General features: G+C 35.7%; 1 protein-coding gene across 3 annotated transcripts in view; it reads right to left on the bottom strand.

Moving 5' to 3' along the window:
- The window catches only part of MARCHF6 (membrane associated ring-CH-type finger 6), a 49,092-nt gene that overhangs the window by 29,892 nt on the left and 3,249 nt on the right, over positions 1 to 15,951 (bottom strand). For 2 of the 3 annotated variants that reach the window (XM_080382052.1, XM_080382051.1), the window contains exons 2-5: positions 14,127 to 14,226; positions 13,184 to 13,257; positions 4,176 to 4,319; positions 521 to 593 (exon numbers count right to left, since the gene is read on the bottom strand). In XM_080382052.1, the coding sequence (XP_080238178.1) occupies positions 521 to 593; positions 4,176 to 4,319; positions 13,184 to 13,257; positions 14,127 to 14,226 (391 nt within the window). The remainder of the gene's footprint in view (positions 1 to 520; positions 594 to 4,175; positions 4,320 to 13,183; positions 13,258 to 14,126; positions 14,227 to 15,951) is intronic. The other variant, XM_080382050.1, reaches the window with a different exon arrangement.

The following is a 15,951-nucleotide window of genomic DNA, read 5'->3' as shown; positions in this document are numbered from 1 at the left end:
TATAACTAACACTGATTTAGTAAACCCCAAAGACAGACAACACTCAATAGCATATGCTGACTGAAGCATTAAAATCTAAGTATCAGCTAGAAGGAATTCCGATAAAAAAACCCCATTCCTACCACACAGGAGAATCAGGATAGATAAAATTAAATTCAAAAGCAAACAGAATGTGACATTAGTATTATTAGTAATATATATATATTAATATCCTACTATGTGGCATCCGATTTGAATTGTAGAAAATTAATTTTTTTAGTTAAGTGTAATTTGGCAGTTTAAGTTTTCTTGATGTCAAATACAAATCTTTATTAGTCAGGGCCCATTTCATTAAGTCAGTTTTCCACCTCCAAAGAACCTGAATAACAGAACTTCAAAGTGAAATGATTTCTACTGTCTTGCAAGACGATGAAAGATAGCAAGCATAACTGGAAGAAAGGGACACTTAAGTTCCAAAGCAACCATTTTCATGGTAATCTGACTAGAGAAGTTATTTGTATCAAACTGTTCAAGTACTTACGTTGACAGAATATCTAGTGGCAGTGTCAGTAGTGAGCTCACAGAGCCAGTAAACAAGCACTTGTAGATACGACCTGCATGAAGAAACAGAAGCATAATATAAATCCAATTTTGGTTATAGCCTCACTTGGAAGGGACCATAGGTACCCCGCTTTTCTCCTGGAGTCCTAACTAAATTCATGACAAGGGAAAAAACATCAACTTTCAGTGAACTAACAGAAGTCAAGACCATATACAACCATATGGAACAAAGCTGTATATTTATTTTAGCTGAACATTTTTGATAGAGTATACTTTCAAAGCCTAAGAACTGCCATACTAGGTTAGACCAAGATTCATCTAGACCCATCTCCCACACTGGTCACACCAATGGATGACTAAGGAAAAATATGGACACAGGTTAAAGACACTTGGAGCAATACTTCCTCAGTACGTTCTTATATGCTTCACACAGAACAGCTCCATTCCTGTGCCATAGTTTCTCAGTGCTAACTAATCCCTGATAGATTTTTTTTTTTCCTCATCACATTTTTCACTCACGTTTTGAGCCTGTATAAACTTTTGGTATTGTGGTATCTTGTATCAAGGAATCCCACCATTTCGTTATCTGTTTTAAATAATTGTTTTATGGATTAATACTTGATGCTAGTTAATGTTACCTTTTTAACATGATTCTTCAGTCACATAAAAGCAGGTTAACAGTGTATATAGTCTACTTCAGAAAGTTAGGTTGGTATTCATAGGAGGATGACACAGATGCTCAGAACAGGATGAGGGAAGAATTAAGGCACCCATGCTCAGAAATGCAGTTCTTAAAATTCTTATTCTACCCTTTAGGCAGGCATAGGTACCCAAGCATATACTGGCACACTAGGGTTTCTGCAACCTAGAATAAATAGTTCTGTTGTTATCCCTTGGTTAAACCTGTTTGGAACTTATAGGAAGTTTATGTTTCTCTATCTCTCATGAATCAATCCATCAGAAATGCCCAAAAGGTCTGCTGTTCATGCTCACCTTTTACATATAACACAGCACTTAGAGGAAGTTAACACTTACATCCCCAGTGCAATGCACCACTCCTCCTGAAGTTTTGACATTGGGCAGAAAATAATACTACAAAATTCAAATGTCTAGAGTACGTTAGAACACAAAAGAGACAATGGCTGTAGCTGATCTAATGAAAACGTTCAGTCTCATTGTAGTCAGTTTACACATTTTATATTGAACAGTCACTGAATCAAATTTAGCATGACACTGATCCTCTGCTGCCAGTGAGTTTCAAGTTTGCTTCTGCCTCCCATCTAGCTACATGGTGGGGGAACTTCAAATGGGCAGGATACTGCTGTGAACTCTGCCAGGCTGAAAAGGTCAAAGAACACAAGCCTTATAAATTTTGATTACACAACACTGGTAGAAAAGCAGTGTAACAAAACTCCTTGTGAGATTTCATGGAATGTGAAGGAGATTATTACACAAAAACCTCTAAGGAAACTTCTCTAAGCAAGCTGTTTTCCCTCGCAGATTTCACTTGCTTACTCTCATACAAGCAATAAGAGATGTACACCCAAAGGCTCTGGACAGGACCACTTGTGGACAACACTCAAGGTAAAAGACACCAGCTACTACATCCTCCTCATCTCTCTTGGATTCTTCTTGACTGGCATTTATTAACTGATTTTAGTCTTGCCTTTCTTACTCTTCATGAGAGGGTGCTGTTAGGGATCTTTGCCTCATTGTTTTGTTTCATCCCTCTTGAGTCTGAGGCAAAATTCAGTTGTTCTGTTCTTATCTATATAACTCCAGACTTGTTCTTGACACCTTATCTTTATTCTGTTTATCTTTCCTCTTGATTTGAATGAAATCACATATATAGTGCTCTCTGGCAAACAGCAAATACTCCTTTTAGCCCTTCTGCTCATTCTTCTGGTGCTCACATAATGCAGTTCCATTCATACTTTGAATGGCATGTAGAAGTTATCCCACAATAGGATAAGTGCATTACCAGCATGTTAACCTGGAAGACAGATTTATTCAATCATACATTTCCTTTGGTATGTTTGACTTTTTTATGCTGCATCTTCCTCTTCCAGATATAAAATATTAAGAAGAATACTTCCTTTGAAGCCAGCCACACACAATTATGTGAGCCATATGACACAAATGGGGAAGGCAGAAGATGACATTAAGTAGTATTTAAATATTGTAGAAAATTAAAGAGTACATTAAAGGCATTTAATGTAAGAAAATACCTATACAAAATCATACACACGAGAGAGAACCTGACAAATTTCAAAAGCAAATTTTTGCTTTTTGAAGGTTTGTTAAGACTGAATGGCTCTATCATGTTGGATATCTTCCTGTGCAAATGATACCCTTTACAACACATTAACTTGTAAAGGGATCCATAAAGAGATACACGTGCAATGTTGGAGACAAATTAAGGCAAAATTTTAAAAAAGTAACTTGTAAATAAAATTCATAAGTCAGTTATATTGGCTTAGTAAATGAGTATTAAAAAACAAAAATGACATTTGTAAAAAAATTTTTAAAAGTCTTACATATCTAAATTGTGAGTGGTGACCTCTGTTAACATTTCAGTATTACTGCAGAGCCAGCATCAGATTTTAAGCTACAAAACATAACTACGTTAATTAATCCACTGAATATGATTTTGCTGTCCTTCAAAAGTTTTAGTAAGAAAAATATACAACAGTTGCCTTTTGACAGACAACAGTAAAAACCCCAAATTTGTCTAAAACCCCAAGGAATAAGTTTGATGTATTTTTTAGTTTTAATGCAGAGCACTTTAAGTCTTTGTTTACTCCATGCCCAGAAAAACTCTTTTTCTTGCACAGGAAGGACAGGCTGCAGGAACAGAATAATTCTTCTATAGCTGATGCCAGTATTGTACTATTCTCAAACCAAGTCAGTGTCAGCTACAAATAAAAGCACAGAACATATTGAGAAATTGTCTAGGGAGATGCAGTTACTAGCTCCCTGCTCTTTTGTTCAAGGGGTATATTACTTGTAAAGATGCACTTCCAATCATTTCCTTGACTGCACACCACATCGCTTTTGCTTTTTTCCATCTTCTCTACATTTTTCACTTGTTGAAACATCAATAGCTCTTTCCATTTGTATTTGAAAAGTGAATTTCAAACTGGATACTACAGTAATTTAAATGTGGGTTTTTTTCTGTTAAATTCCTTTACTACTAAAAGGACTTTCAGATTTTGTAAGAGGAGTTTTACTAATAAATTTATGCATGACTAAAAGAATTTCACTTTTCATACCAAAAAAAATATTGCACTTTCATTTATAAATTACAGATCAGAACAATTCCTCTACCCTAATATTGATAAACAATATTAAATCTGCAATGTAGATTTTGAAGATTATACTTTAAAAAGAGGCGTTTTATTGGAATAAGCAGTATAAAAGCCCTTTTATGCGTTTTGTCATCTCTTAACAGCTTCCTGCATTGCACTACTGGCTTAAGAGTCAAATAGCTAAAACTTTTAAGTGACAATAAGTGAAATAATGTCTTTGAATTTCTGCTATTTTTTCTAAATAAACAATAGTCTTACAAAACTTTGTTGCAGGAATTGACATATTTTTCTGCCTACAAGAGTACAATACAAAAAAATAATACTTACATGCTGTAAGAGGTACAACTCCCAACCATGCAAAGGCCACAAGTGTATAATGAAACCAGTATCGTATTGCTGTGCCAATACTTGTAACCAGTCCAGCAAAGATGTCTTGGATTGGAAGCCGTGAAGGCATATCTGGGGAATAAACTGTGTAGAAAAAAGGTACTTATGAAACAGCTCTTCCTTTACATAAATGCTTCTTTAAAAGTCCTGCCAACTACAAAATGTTTGTATTTGGCAGAAGTTTACTAGACAAATAAGCATATTTTATAGATTCCCAAAATATGAACTCAAACAACAAAAAAACTTCACATGATACATTTGTTACATTGTGTACTGAGTGCAACAGGAAAATTAATAAACTCCATGCTAGTTTTTGACTTAAAGAAGTTTTCTTAATAGCTTTGTCAACTATAAAAATCTGATTATCTCAAAATAAGCTCAAGCCTACGAGAAAAAGCACATTCTAAATTCAGTAGCCCTTCCACTCTGCACTACCTTGAAGATACCCCTGTGTTATTTGTAAACCTAGTTCAAGGAAAGAGCACAAGGAACAAGAACAATTAGCAATTTTGCAGATTGTCAATTTGTTTGTGCTAGGTAATTTAGATTCCACTTGCTATCCAACAGCACCAAAACAACAACAAAAATCAGCACAATGAAAGCACCACACAGACAGGAAAACTGAAGAGAACAGATTTAACTATCTATACACATGGAAGTTTACACAGAATGACTTACTTCCAACAGATATCTATTTCATATAATGCAAGATTTCTTCTAAGGTCACTCATATTACAGAATATAATGCAGATCTCTCAGCCTGTATAGACGTTTTCATAATAGTAAATAGTAAATTTTCTTGACTTTCTGAATTCAACACCTATGTATTACACAAACGCACCCCTGCTCAAAAGCAGCAAAAAGCATTGACAGAGCTTCTTTTGCAAACAATTAGAAAATATCCATCTCTGTTGGATGGTAACACACAGTGTCAATAACAGATTTAAATAATGAAGAAAAACTACGGTTAGGAGTCGAAAAAGACATTGCTGCCTGGATGTTTAACAGTTACATTGAAAACAGCAAAGCTTGAAGACTTTAACAGGTTTAATTAAGAGACTATTTTTTAAAAACATCACATACTTTTAATTACATAGGGAAACTAAATTTTTACAAGAACTACTAGAGAAAAGTTTTCCTTCCCTCTCACAGGCAATCCTTTGACTTGAGTCTGAGAAATACTACTTCATGCAATCATCTGCATCCCCTCTTTACTCTAATGAACACCCCTACTACCTTTACCTTAGCTCCTAATCATCCTTTTACCAATCTCTGAAAAGAAGCCTCTACAGGAGAAAAAAAACTTACTTTCTCTCCAAGGACATTTCCCTAAGTTTCTGTATTGTAAAGAGAAGGGAAGAGCACAGAAAGCTAGTATCAACATGCAGAAGTAGTCAAAGAATACAGAGAGTCTGGTGCATTTCAACAACATGCAGATTATCTTTGACACAAAGTAACAACAGAACAGTTACAGTAAGACAAATAGTAACTGGTTTTAAATTTCAAAGGTTCTCACTTGTCAGGTATTTGGCAAGGAACTGGGATTTGTAAAAAAAAGGACTCAAAATAAAACACTAGCTGCCAATAGTTGTGAGAACACTGAGCTCTAAACTGAAAGCAGGACACAAACATTTTGACACTGCCTACCAATTTACAATTTTCTTATTATAGAAAGAGATCTAGTATATAATTTGGTAGTGACATAGAAAATGCCAACTAAATATTTACTAACGATCTCTCATCTGACACTGAAAAAACATTCTGGAAAATTACCAGAAGAGGCAAGCAGACCTTTGTTAAGGGTACTGAAAGAATACCTAACTAGATTATATTTGTTATACATTTGTGGTATCACTCGGGCAAAAGCGAACTCAACAGGTACTTCGAGGCTTATGTTTTTCATTTTCAAAAAATATATCGTGATCCACACTTTGGAACTGCAACAGAGGCTACAAGGAAAACATTAACTTGGCATTAATGATTTATCTTTGTTAGGGGAATGTTGTGAGAGTTTAGCTTTTAAAAAATGCATCTTTCAGGAGTTACTGAACACTCACACAGGGAACTGTAAAAAAGGATGCCCATACTAACTCAGTAAAGCTGAAGTGGTTATAAATGTTAGCACCATTACATACCTTTCTAAAGGCTTTAAGATGACAACTGAGCATTCAAATAAATGCACAATGTGGCTACTACTCAGAGACAACAAGCTACATCCCCCAAATTTTAACAATTTGGTGATTTTTGGATCATTTCAGGAGCTGGGGGGAAGCAGGGCTAGGAGGGAAGATTGGTGTTTTTCTCCTGCTTTACCACACCTCAAAAAATATACAGCTTCTACTACTAGAAGCTTTATACCATGATGATATGATAAAGTCTATGTCTTACAACGTTTGGGTGGGTGAAATGCAAAAATTCCTAGCACGACAGGAACCCCTGGTGTGGAAGCACACTGCAGCACTGAAGCTTGCTGCCAGTGATTTTCATGGCTAATCCCCCCCACTTGTGTCTGTCATCTACTGCCATTTTCTCTCCACATTCCACCCCCTTTTATCCAACCACCACCACCACCACTGTGAGGCCTGAGACTTTGACCCCTGCCACCATATACATCCTCTTCATTTCCTTTTCCAGTTGGCCTTCTTCATTCTTCCTCCACCCGTTAATTCCCATCCCAGTAATCTTTCCCAACTCAGTTTGAGAAACTGATTTCCTGCATTATTTACCACAGTTCCTCCAAATAAACATCTCCACTAGAGGCCAGTTAAAGCAACACTTTCTTCCTATTACAGCACAAAATTCATACAGACCTTGACTGAGCTTAACTAGGTTTTCACAGCTTAAAGTTCAACTTCTTTGAGCTGTCCAGGCATGGGAAAACTACTAGAAAGCTTTTTGGATACTCAGGTCACACCTGTGCAGCGTAACTGCTGTTTTACTTGTGGATACTGGATTTGCGGGGTGGGGTGGGGTGGTGGGGTGTTCAGCTGCTTGTTCTCTAGGGGTGGGGTTTTGTAAGCCTAACATTTTCAGGAACAAAAATATTAATTTTATTTCTCCTAAGCAGACAACTCAGGGCAAAAATCTATTATACTGACACAAAAATAAGGTAGGAAAAACACAAGGCTGTCTTTTGACATTTTCCTTCTCCCAGAAAAAATAAGGAAGAAAGCAGACAATGATCAGTAGTTTTTAGGGAAACATTTTGTCAATAGATTTCAGCTGCCAAAAAAATCTAGAACAGGAAAGTGGGAAAAAAGTTCCCAATGCTCTAGCTTACCAAAGTGATACCTTTAAATTTATTACAGGAAGCTTTCTCATCATTCCCATTTCTTCAGAGGCTATTTAGTACAAACATCACACAACTGTACTTTGACAAACACAATGGGACAATCTGCTGAACCTGAATGCTGTTATTCCCACCAAACTCACAAAGAAATAAAACAAACTAACACCTTCAATTTAACCTCTCTTTCCCAAACTTTTCAAAGTATCAACATTTAATCCAAATGAAAACTACATTGCCAACACAATTTCTCTTGCAAGGAGACAAGATATTAGTCATGACATGAGCTGTACAGAAAGGGGCTGTTATCAGAGCAGTATCTAAGCAGTAACAGGGCCTTTTTGAATACCTGTATGTTCCGTTATGATAAAGTAAGATGTAATGATAATTATAAATATTAGCAAAACTGGATAGTTTCAGACTTCACTTTTGTTGCTGGTATTAAAAAAAAGAAAAAAGAAGCAACATCATCAGAAGTACTGGCACTCTCTGTAGTTCTAAATGCTAGCTGCACAACAGAAAAAATGACCAAGACAGAGAGAAGACCAGGCTCTTCCTGATCTTGAAATTCTTTTCCTCCTTTCCAGTCCCACACTGGCAGGAGAATCCCATCACAAACCCACATCCACAATGAATCATCAGCATGTACAACTGGTCCCAAAGCAACAGTCCAAGACTTTCCCTGTCTCCTAAGGGCTTACTCCCAATGAATGGGAACAGGTTGTGCAGGTTTAAATATGTTTATCTCCCCCATTTATGACTATTTCCACCACGGTAAAGAGTGGATACTTTCTGAAGCATGCGCAAACATCTGCAGAAAAGTCAGATATATGTGATCATTATGAACTAGTATAAAATACAACAGAAAGCAATCCATAGGTTTCATGTTACTGGTCAGTAGTATTTTGAAAACACAAATCTTCCCCCTGGAAGAGAATAAAAATTCTAAGTGCATTTTCCCAGTGTATGTTATATCTACAGATTTCATGACTCTCACGAGTCCCTTCCTATAATGCATCACCTTTCTTTTCACTTAGGGAAGCAGAGCTGCAGAAAGACGTTAGAAAAAGCAACAGTGTTCTGACATATGCTGTATCAAACAAACCCTACCACTATTTATTATGAAGGCTCAAATTTTTCTACTAGTCTTCCCCCTCAGCTGTCACAATGCAACCATATCCTATTTCATTTCTCACTCTTTCCCCATCCAAGTCAGCCTCTTTATTTGCCCATAACCTAAATCTGTGTATGTCTAGTATGCAAGCAAGCAAAATGTCTTTCTTTCATCAGATAAAACTGTCATTTAGCTTCCTTCACAGAATCTCCGCACTTACAGTCCTCTTACCCATAGATTTTCTATTTACTATTAGAATTGCAAGCCATTTATATGTACGTCAATCATCCTTGTGCACTTATGAAATAAGACTATAACACTCATAAGTAAAAACCATGTGGTTTATAGCTAATGGGTCAAAGCACTGGTTTGGTAACACAGGAATTGTGAGTTATTTAGGTTGGACTATATGATCTTCAAAAGATCCTTCCAACCCAAACCATTCTGTGTTTATGTTTCATACTCTTGAGACACACACAGACTTTGCTCCATACTGCTAAGGTAAAAGGAAAAAAATGCCATCCCTTCTCATGCAAACCAAGGGTCTAATAAAACATACGAAATGACACTCATATGTCTCTCAGTTGTGTGTTTACTCTGCAACCTGGAGCTGGCAGCAGACGTTGAATTCTGTGCCTGCATGCAGTATTTTACTTCGGAAGTTTATGTTTTTCCATACCTGACTTTTTCAAAATGCCTGAACTATGGACTACTGTTAAAATCTGTCAAAATGAACAAGTAAAAAAAATAGCTCATTATATCCTTCAACAAAAATCTTAATTACTTTGAATGATGAGCCCAATAAAACAGGTCACTCAGTATAATTACACAGCTTCTTATAATTTTGTACAAAATTAAAGATCCAAAAGTTTGGAACTTAAATGTTACTACAAGCAAACTATAATTACTAAGCAATGGTTCTTGCACAAGTTAATTTTAAAATACTAAATTATATATTCATATTTAAGTATGTGATACTCATTTTCCTTTGCCTTAAAAAAATAATTTATGAACCATGAACTCTTTCACATTAAGCTAGATACGCTAGTCACATTGAGAAGTTTTTAGGCCAATGAAAAAAATACCAAGGCTTGTGGATTAATTTAAACAAAAATAAGTATTTAATATGAAAAATCTCAGTGTGCTATAGGATAGCTTAGGAGCTCAATCAAGGCAAATTCAAGGGAACAAATAGTTCCTGTTCCAACAAACTTTCCTATCAACAGTTACACGTGAACAAAGGTGGCAAACACCAAGAAGTAGGAAGAACAGTAACAAACCACAATTGTAACAAGACAAACAGTGAGGTCCAAAAGCATGCAAGCCTTGAATTAATATCTTTGCATGCATAAATCAAAAGCTTATTTCAGACTATAATAATTTATAAAACAAGGAACATCCTACCGAAATGGCTTCCTTCCATTTCACAATCTTTGTGTTAACTAATCTTGTGACATTGTATCAAACACCAGCAATGCAGCCGCTTAGGAAGCAGAAGAATGAACCCATCCCAATCTCCAGCCAAAGACCATGCTAGTCTACTTCCATATTTATATTTTTGAAAATATTTGTTATTGTTACCTTCTATGGAAAAGAAAAATTTTGAAAACTATCTTCTCTCAGGAAATACAGCCTCACTTTCCTTCATGATTCAGTGCTTATAAATGTTTAGTGTAACATCAAGAAAAGTGCATGCCAGCACATGACAAAGAAAAGCAGATGTGTGGGGACAAAAAGAACACAGAGTAGTTGCTCTTTAAAAACTTGAAAAGAAAACAAGTCAAAAATGAACAAGCACCATGACAGAAAAGTCCAAAGCTACTTTTAATAGCTGTATTAATTCATAACTTGAAGAACTGCAGAAAAGCAATGATCTTTACAACATAAAATTTAGCTTCAAAGCATGCATTTGAAAAACAAACGTTTGCCTACACGACTAAACACTTCTAGAGAACGATGCTGTTATTCAATAGAAAAATTACTTCCTTTGTACTCCTGCCAAGATGCAAGCTGAACCTTCTACTTTCTTCCTTCCAAACCATGAGTAACTTAGGGGGTCAGGTGCTAAAGAAGTCACAAGATGTTACAGAACTTAAAGAATACATGCACTAGGAATATTTTATGAATACTCCATATACAAAAAGTTATACTAGTAAAGAAGCTGTCATTCTGTCAAAAATGCAACAGCTTTAATAAGCAAGCCAAGCTAAAAGAGGAGTTGCTGGTATTACTGAACTATTATTCTCAACTTAGTGACTGTCCACTGAAGCCCCAATACTAATTATGTACATGCGTTTATTCCACCACATCCCATAGTGAATTAACTTATCTGAGAGTGCTTGTAACTTGGCATGGTTATAGGACAGATCCAACTTTGTTTTGGATGACTGGTATATACATCAATCCCATCTCTGCCTTATCATTCTATCTCCAGCACTTGTGACTCTTTCCCAGCTCCCACAAGCAGATCCATCTTTCAGACTGGACAGCCACATTATCTTCCAAATAAAGAGGGCTAAGAGCAACTAAAGAAACTGTAACTGAGTGAGTGTTGGGTGTGAAGGAAACAATGAAAGAAGACATGCTGAGGGGAGAGGGCTGGAGGAATCTGTACTAGGTACCTGACATATGCTATCACTGTGCAGCCTGGTAGAATAGAAAGCACCCTATAGCGTGGAAAGCAAAGAAGCAAACGTTATCAACTGAGGGTGCTCAGTCTGGGGAGTGGCCAGTGTGCGACAGGATGATAAACAGATCTTTGCTAGAGGCTGAACATGGAGGGAGCACTTACTACACAGAGAAGAAAGAGGTTCCTTATTACCAGTTTCAAGGCTCCTATGACAAACGGTAACTTGTTAAACCCCAATAATTCCATTTTGTTTTCTATGTGTCCATAACCTGCAACTACATCACCAGCTGCGCTGGTAACAGCTATGGCAGTCAAGGATTAAACTTCTGCAGTGTAACATATATACAGTGTACTTCATTTAGAACTTTTTATTCTCCTTTTCTATATCCTAAGGAGAACACTACACTTTTGTCTTTCTTTTCTTCTCATACAAAACTAAAAAGTCCTCTTTCTTCCTAACAACTAGTAAATCACTGAAATACAGTCTTCTGGTCTTGCACACTAGATTCTGTAGAGGACCTCACAGCAGAAAACCATTTTGAAAAAAAGCTAATTAGCTTGTAGAAAGCTCCAGAAATGGGGATCACTCTCAATTTGCAAAGCTTCCAAACAGAAGCAATGTAACAACTTTATAAAAATGTTTACAAATAAAACCTGCAAGCAGATAAGATCCCTCTTACATGTCTTATACAGGTCTCTGTACTATTTAAAAAGAATACCCTGAAAGCGTTTCTGTGACCAAAATAAAATATATTGTTCTCCTCACAGTGGTAAGACAGTTAGTATTCTACATTTCACTGCTGATCATTTAAAGTCTAATGTGTTCAATTAGTCATTGGCAGAAATGGAAAATTCTGATTCAATATATAGAAGAAAGGAGTATTACAGGATTTTTGGAACACGAAATACATTAACTAAGCGATCTGGGTCCTTACCCTCAGTTTTCTCTACCAATGTACAAAACTAGTAGAAAAAAACAAAGGCGGCAAGGGGAACAGGAGATGAGATGAACAGTCTATACTTCTAACTGGGACCAGCTACTCTGAAAAGGAGCTTTAATTTTTACTGTACCACACACCTAAAATACTCAAACCTCACCATCTTTCCCAACTACAGTGCAGATGATTATTTTTTTCTAAACTGAGAAGTTACGTATTTGCACCATGAAGAACTGAGCTCAGCAGCTGTAAAGAAAAATAGATAGCACAAGAACCACTTTACCTGTTGAACAGGCATTAAGTTGGCAATGCTAAATAATGAGCCTAGCCCGTCACCAAGCCAAAGGACCTCACTTATTTCTACTACTATCAGTTAAAATGTAATTAAGAATCCTCTTGGAACTATATAAAGATACAGTCATTCTTCATCATAAGTTGGCTAATTTAGTTGAATCTAACATAAAAGGCAATGTAATACCAGGTAGTTACTGTATCTTGACTGAAATGCTAGTGGAATAATTATCATTTGCATTATCTGTCAATATAATTTGAATTGAAATGACAAGTCATATGGTAGTGTTACAGGTGGATATTTGAAATACAACTGAAAACCAGTTTTCCAATTCAAATTTTGCTATGGTTTCACCTTAACATTCAGACTTTCAAACACTCATTTATCACTGAAGCTGGAAACAAGCCATACACTAACGCTGGCAACAAAAGAATGGGACTGAGGCAGTGAGAAAAGGTACAGAATACTATTTCTTCTATGGCTTATGCAAGATTATGGAACAACCAGATTATCCATTATTTAAACAATTCACAAGTCTGCAATAATATGCATAAAAAGTGCAATTCAAACAAGAATATATAAGTTAAAACACAAGTTTGGATCTATCATGCTGAATGAAGAAGTAATCACTTCATATATACCAAGAGAAAAAAAAATTTGAAAAGATAGGAACAGTAAAACATACTTACTTGGTGTGAAAGCAAATCTGTGCTTACATAATTCACAGTATTCTTTTCTGCTGTGTTTAAGCCACTGAACTAAGCTGCAATAAGAAGTGATCACATTAAAACACGCTATTACATCTCTCCACTTTATACCTTCATCATGAAAAACACACCAATTCTGTTTTCAAACATAAATCAGGGTATTGGTACTAACAAGGATGACTTAAATTAGCACATTTATTAAATGTTTTTAGGCCATCAAGTAAGTTCCAAAAAGTAAAAAAAGGTAAGCTGACTATGACTAACAGCAACTCTTCAAATATATCACTTACATTATTGACAAAGTATGTTCTTTGAGTACGTTATTGAGAAGGCTAATAAAGCGTATATCCTGACAGAGACACCCACTAGTGACACCATTCCTTCTAAATCTTAGCTGAATGCATATGTGTCATATCTTGAAAGATTTATAACTGTTGTAATTGTGAAAATTTTAAAATTAATTATTAAAATACCATCAAAAGGAACGTATGCTAGACCAGAATTATAGTTTTCACTTTAGCTCTTCCCTGAACAAACATACACCTCAAAATGACCAAAAAGTACTATGGTATCTTTATTTCTTGCTATGAGGTTAGATGTTCTTTTCATTCACAACTACAAGTGGGCACAAAAAGCCCCAGTGTACTCATTTTTCTGCTTAGTTTTCATAAAGCTGACATATCAGCAGAACCGTAGTCCTAAACACAAACAATTATCAGTACTTTCTTTTCATATCTAATGATAAATTCTTTGTGAACTGTAATGAACCATCATGTAAAAAACTTCAAAATCCCTAACACATTTCCACTGAAAATTGGGTTTTCTTAGTACTCAACCTGAAGACTTAGGAAGTATTGTTTTTAGAAGAATGCTGATGTTTTTGTTGAAAAAAAAATTTTAAAAAAACCATAAATACAGAACTTACCATTCCTGATGAATAAATTTAATACTGCCAGTACACACACATGGATGATAGAGGGGTTTCTCAGGAGTTCCTTCAGACCGACAGACTCTGCATATATCTGCTGAAAAAGACATAAAGCTTATTACACTACTGCTTAAAAGAACTGAAATTTACAAGACAAATTATACAATTAAATTCTAGAAACTTTGCCATGTAGCAAAATGAAGCCAAAATAAATTGAAAGAGGATTAAAGACAGATTTTATCTGGTGCAAGACAGGAAGACTGAGAGATCACCAGAAAACCAACAAGAATGTTATCTGCCTGATCATGTTATAAAAAACCCAAACATGCTATCTTATATTTTTAAGATGTCTAGGAAACAGACATAGTAAAACTACATGCAGAGGTGCTCTTTGCCTAAAAAAGTTATCACTAAAACATAGTCTGTTAATAATAATCTTCTTGAAAGCAGTGACTTTGAAACAGAAAAATTCCATCTGAGTTTTGAACAAGTTGAAGACTGAGCAGAAGAGATTCACTGGTGCCTGACAATGACTTAAATTTGTCACCATTTACTACTCTTGAACCTAACATGGGTGTCCCTTGGTGCTCTTATGAAAGGGGAAAAAAACCCTGTCACAATAAACAGAAATAGGTGTTTTGTGAGTCTGCTACCAGAGTCAAAAAAAGCCATCCATTTAGCAGTCTACAGTCTAGTCACAGGAGGGAAGACATCTTCTATTTCTTATTTCATAGTTTAAATGGGTCCCGCACCTCCTTTATGTTTATTTTTGACATTTTCTTACAATTAAAGATTGCAAGATGTTTTGTGGACAAAGAAGCAAGTGTAGACCTCTCCCTCTAAAGAACAAATGTCTATTTTAATATCATCTGGTTATACAGACCATTTAAACATAAAACTAAATATAAATAAAAATGAAGTATTTTACTCACTTATTGAGATGAATGGTATAGTCCTATTACTCCTCCTTTTACTTACATTAAGGAAATGAACATAAAATGTTCATTTTTACAGAAGATTTAAGTTTTGGATTTTCTCTTTAGTTAATTATTTCTCTATCAAACACCATTCAGCAAACCTGCAAGACTAACACATCTACATCAGAAATCTTTGTTATAAAAAACAAACTTGAAGTACTGACCTAAGAACACTGAAAACATGCAGTTTCAAGTCCGAATCACCTATCTTTGTTCTCAGTTAATTTTTGGAGATTTCCACATTTTTTAACAAAAAGGTCCAAAATGTTTTTCTATTAAAAAGTCACAACATGACCATATCCATGGTTCACACAACATTAGAACAGTTTCTACACATAAAGCACAAGAATTCAAGTGATTCCAAAGAAAATAATTTTTCTATCCATAAAAAGAGGTTTCAATTCATTCATGCAGGCCTAAAAGCTAGAATTAACAGAAACATGTATTCAATATCATGCCAATGATGCTACAAAGAGACGTAAAGAGCACTTCCATCACAGCCATACTGAGCAATGACATATTGCTGCAAACATCAATAATCCCTGGTTTCTCTGCCGTCAAGAACAACTAGAACCACTACTTCACCTAACAAATGAGTCTTTTACTATAGAGAGCATTTAAGATGGCTGCACAAGACGGGCCTCTTCAACTGACAGGCATGCCCACCTTCCTCCAGCACTCTTTCAAAGAGAGCTATTTCACTACAGTAAGTTGACAACTTCGTATGCTGGATCAGCTGCATAAAGGGTCAGGCAAGCCCTACAGCCAGCACACAAGGCAGAATGGGAAACCGCTACTATAAGAACACTCTGGCACCAGCAAGTTAAATGCACACTGTTCTCTGA

The sequence above is a fragment of the Falco punctatus genome (genome assembly GCF_963210335.1).
Source record: "Falco punctatus genome assembly, chromosome: 3".
In the NCBI taxonomy this organism is placed as follows: domain Eukaryota; kingdom Metazoa; phylum Chordata; class Aves; order Falconiformes; family Falconidae; genus Falco; species Falco punctatus.
The sequence above is the reverse complement of the archived record's forward strand: the minus strand, read 5'-3'. Positions and strand labels throughout refer to the sequence as shown.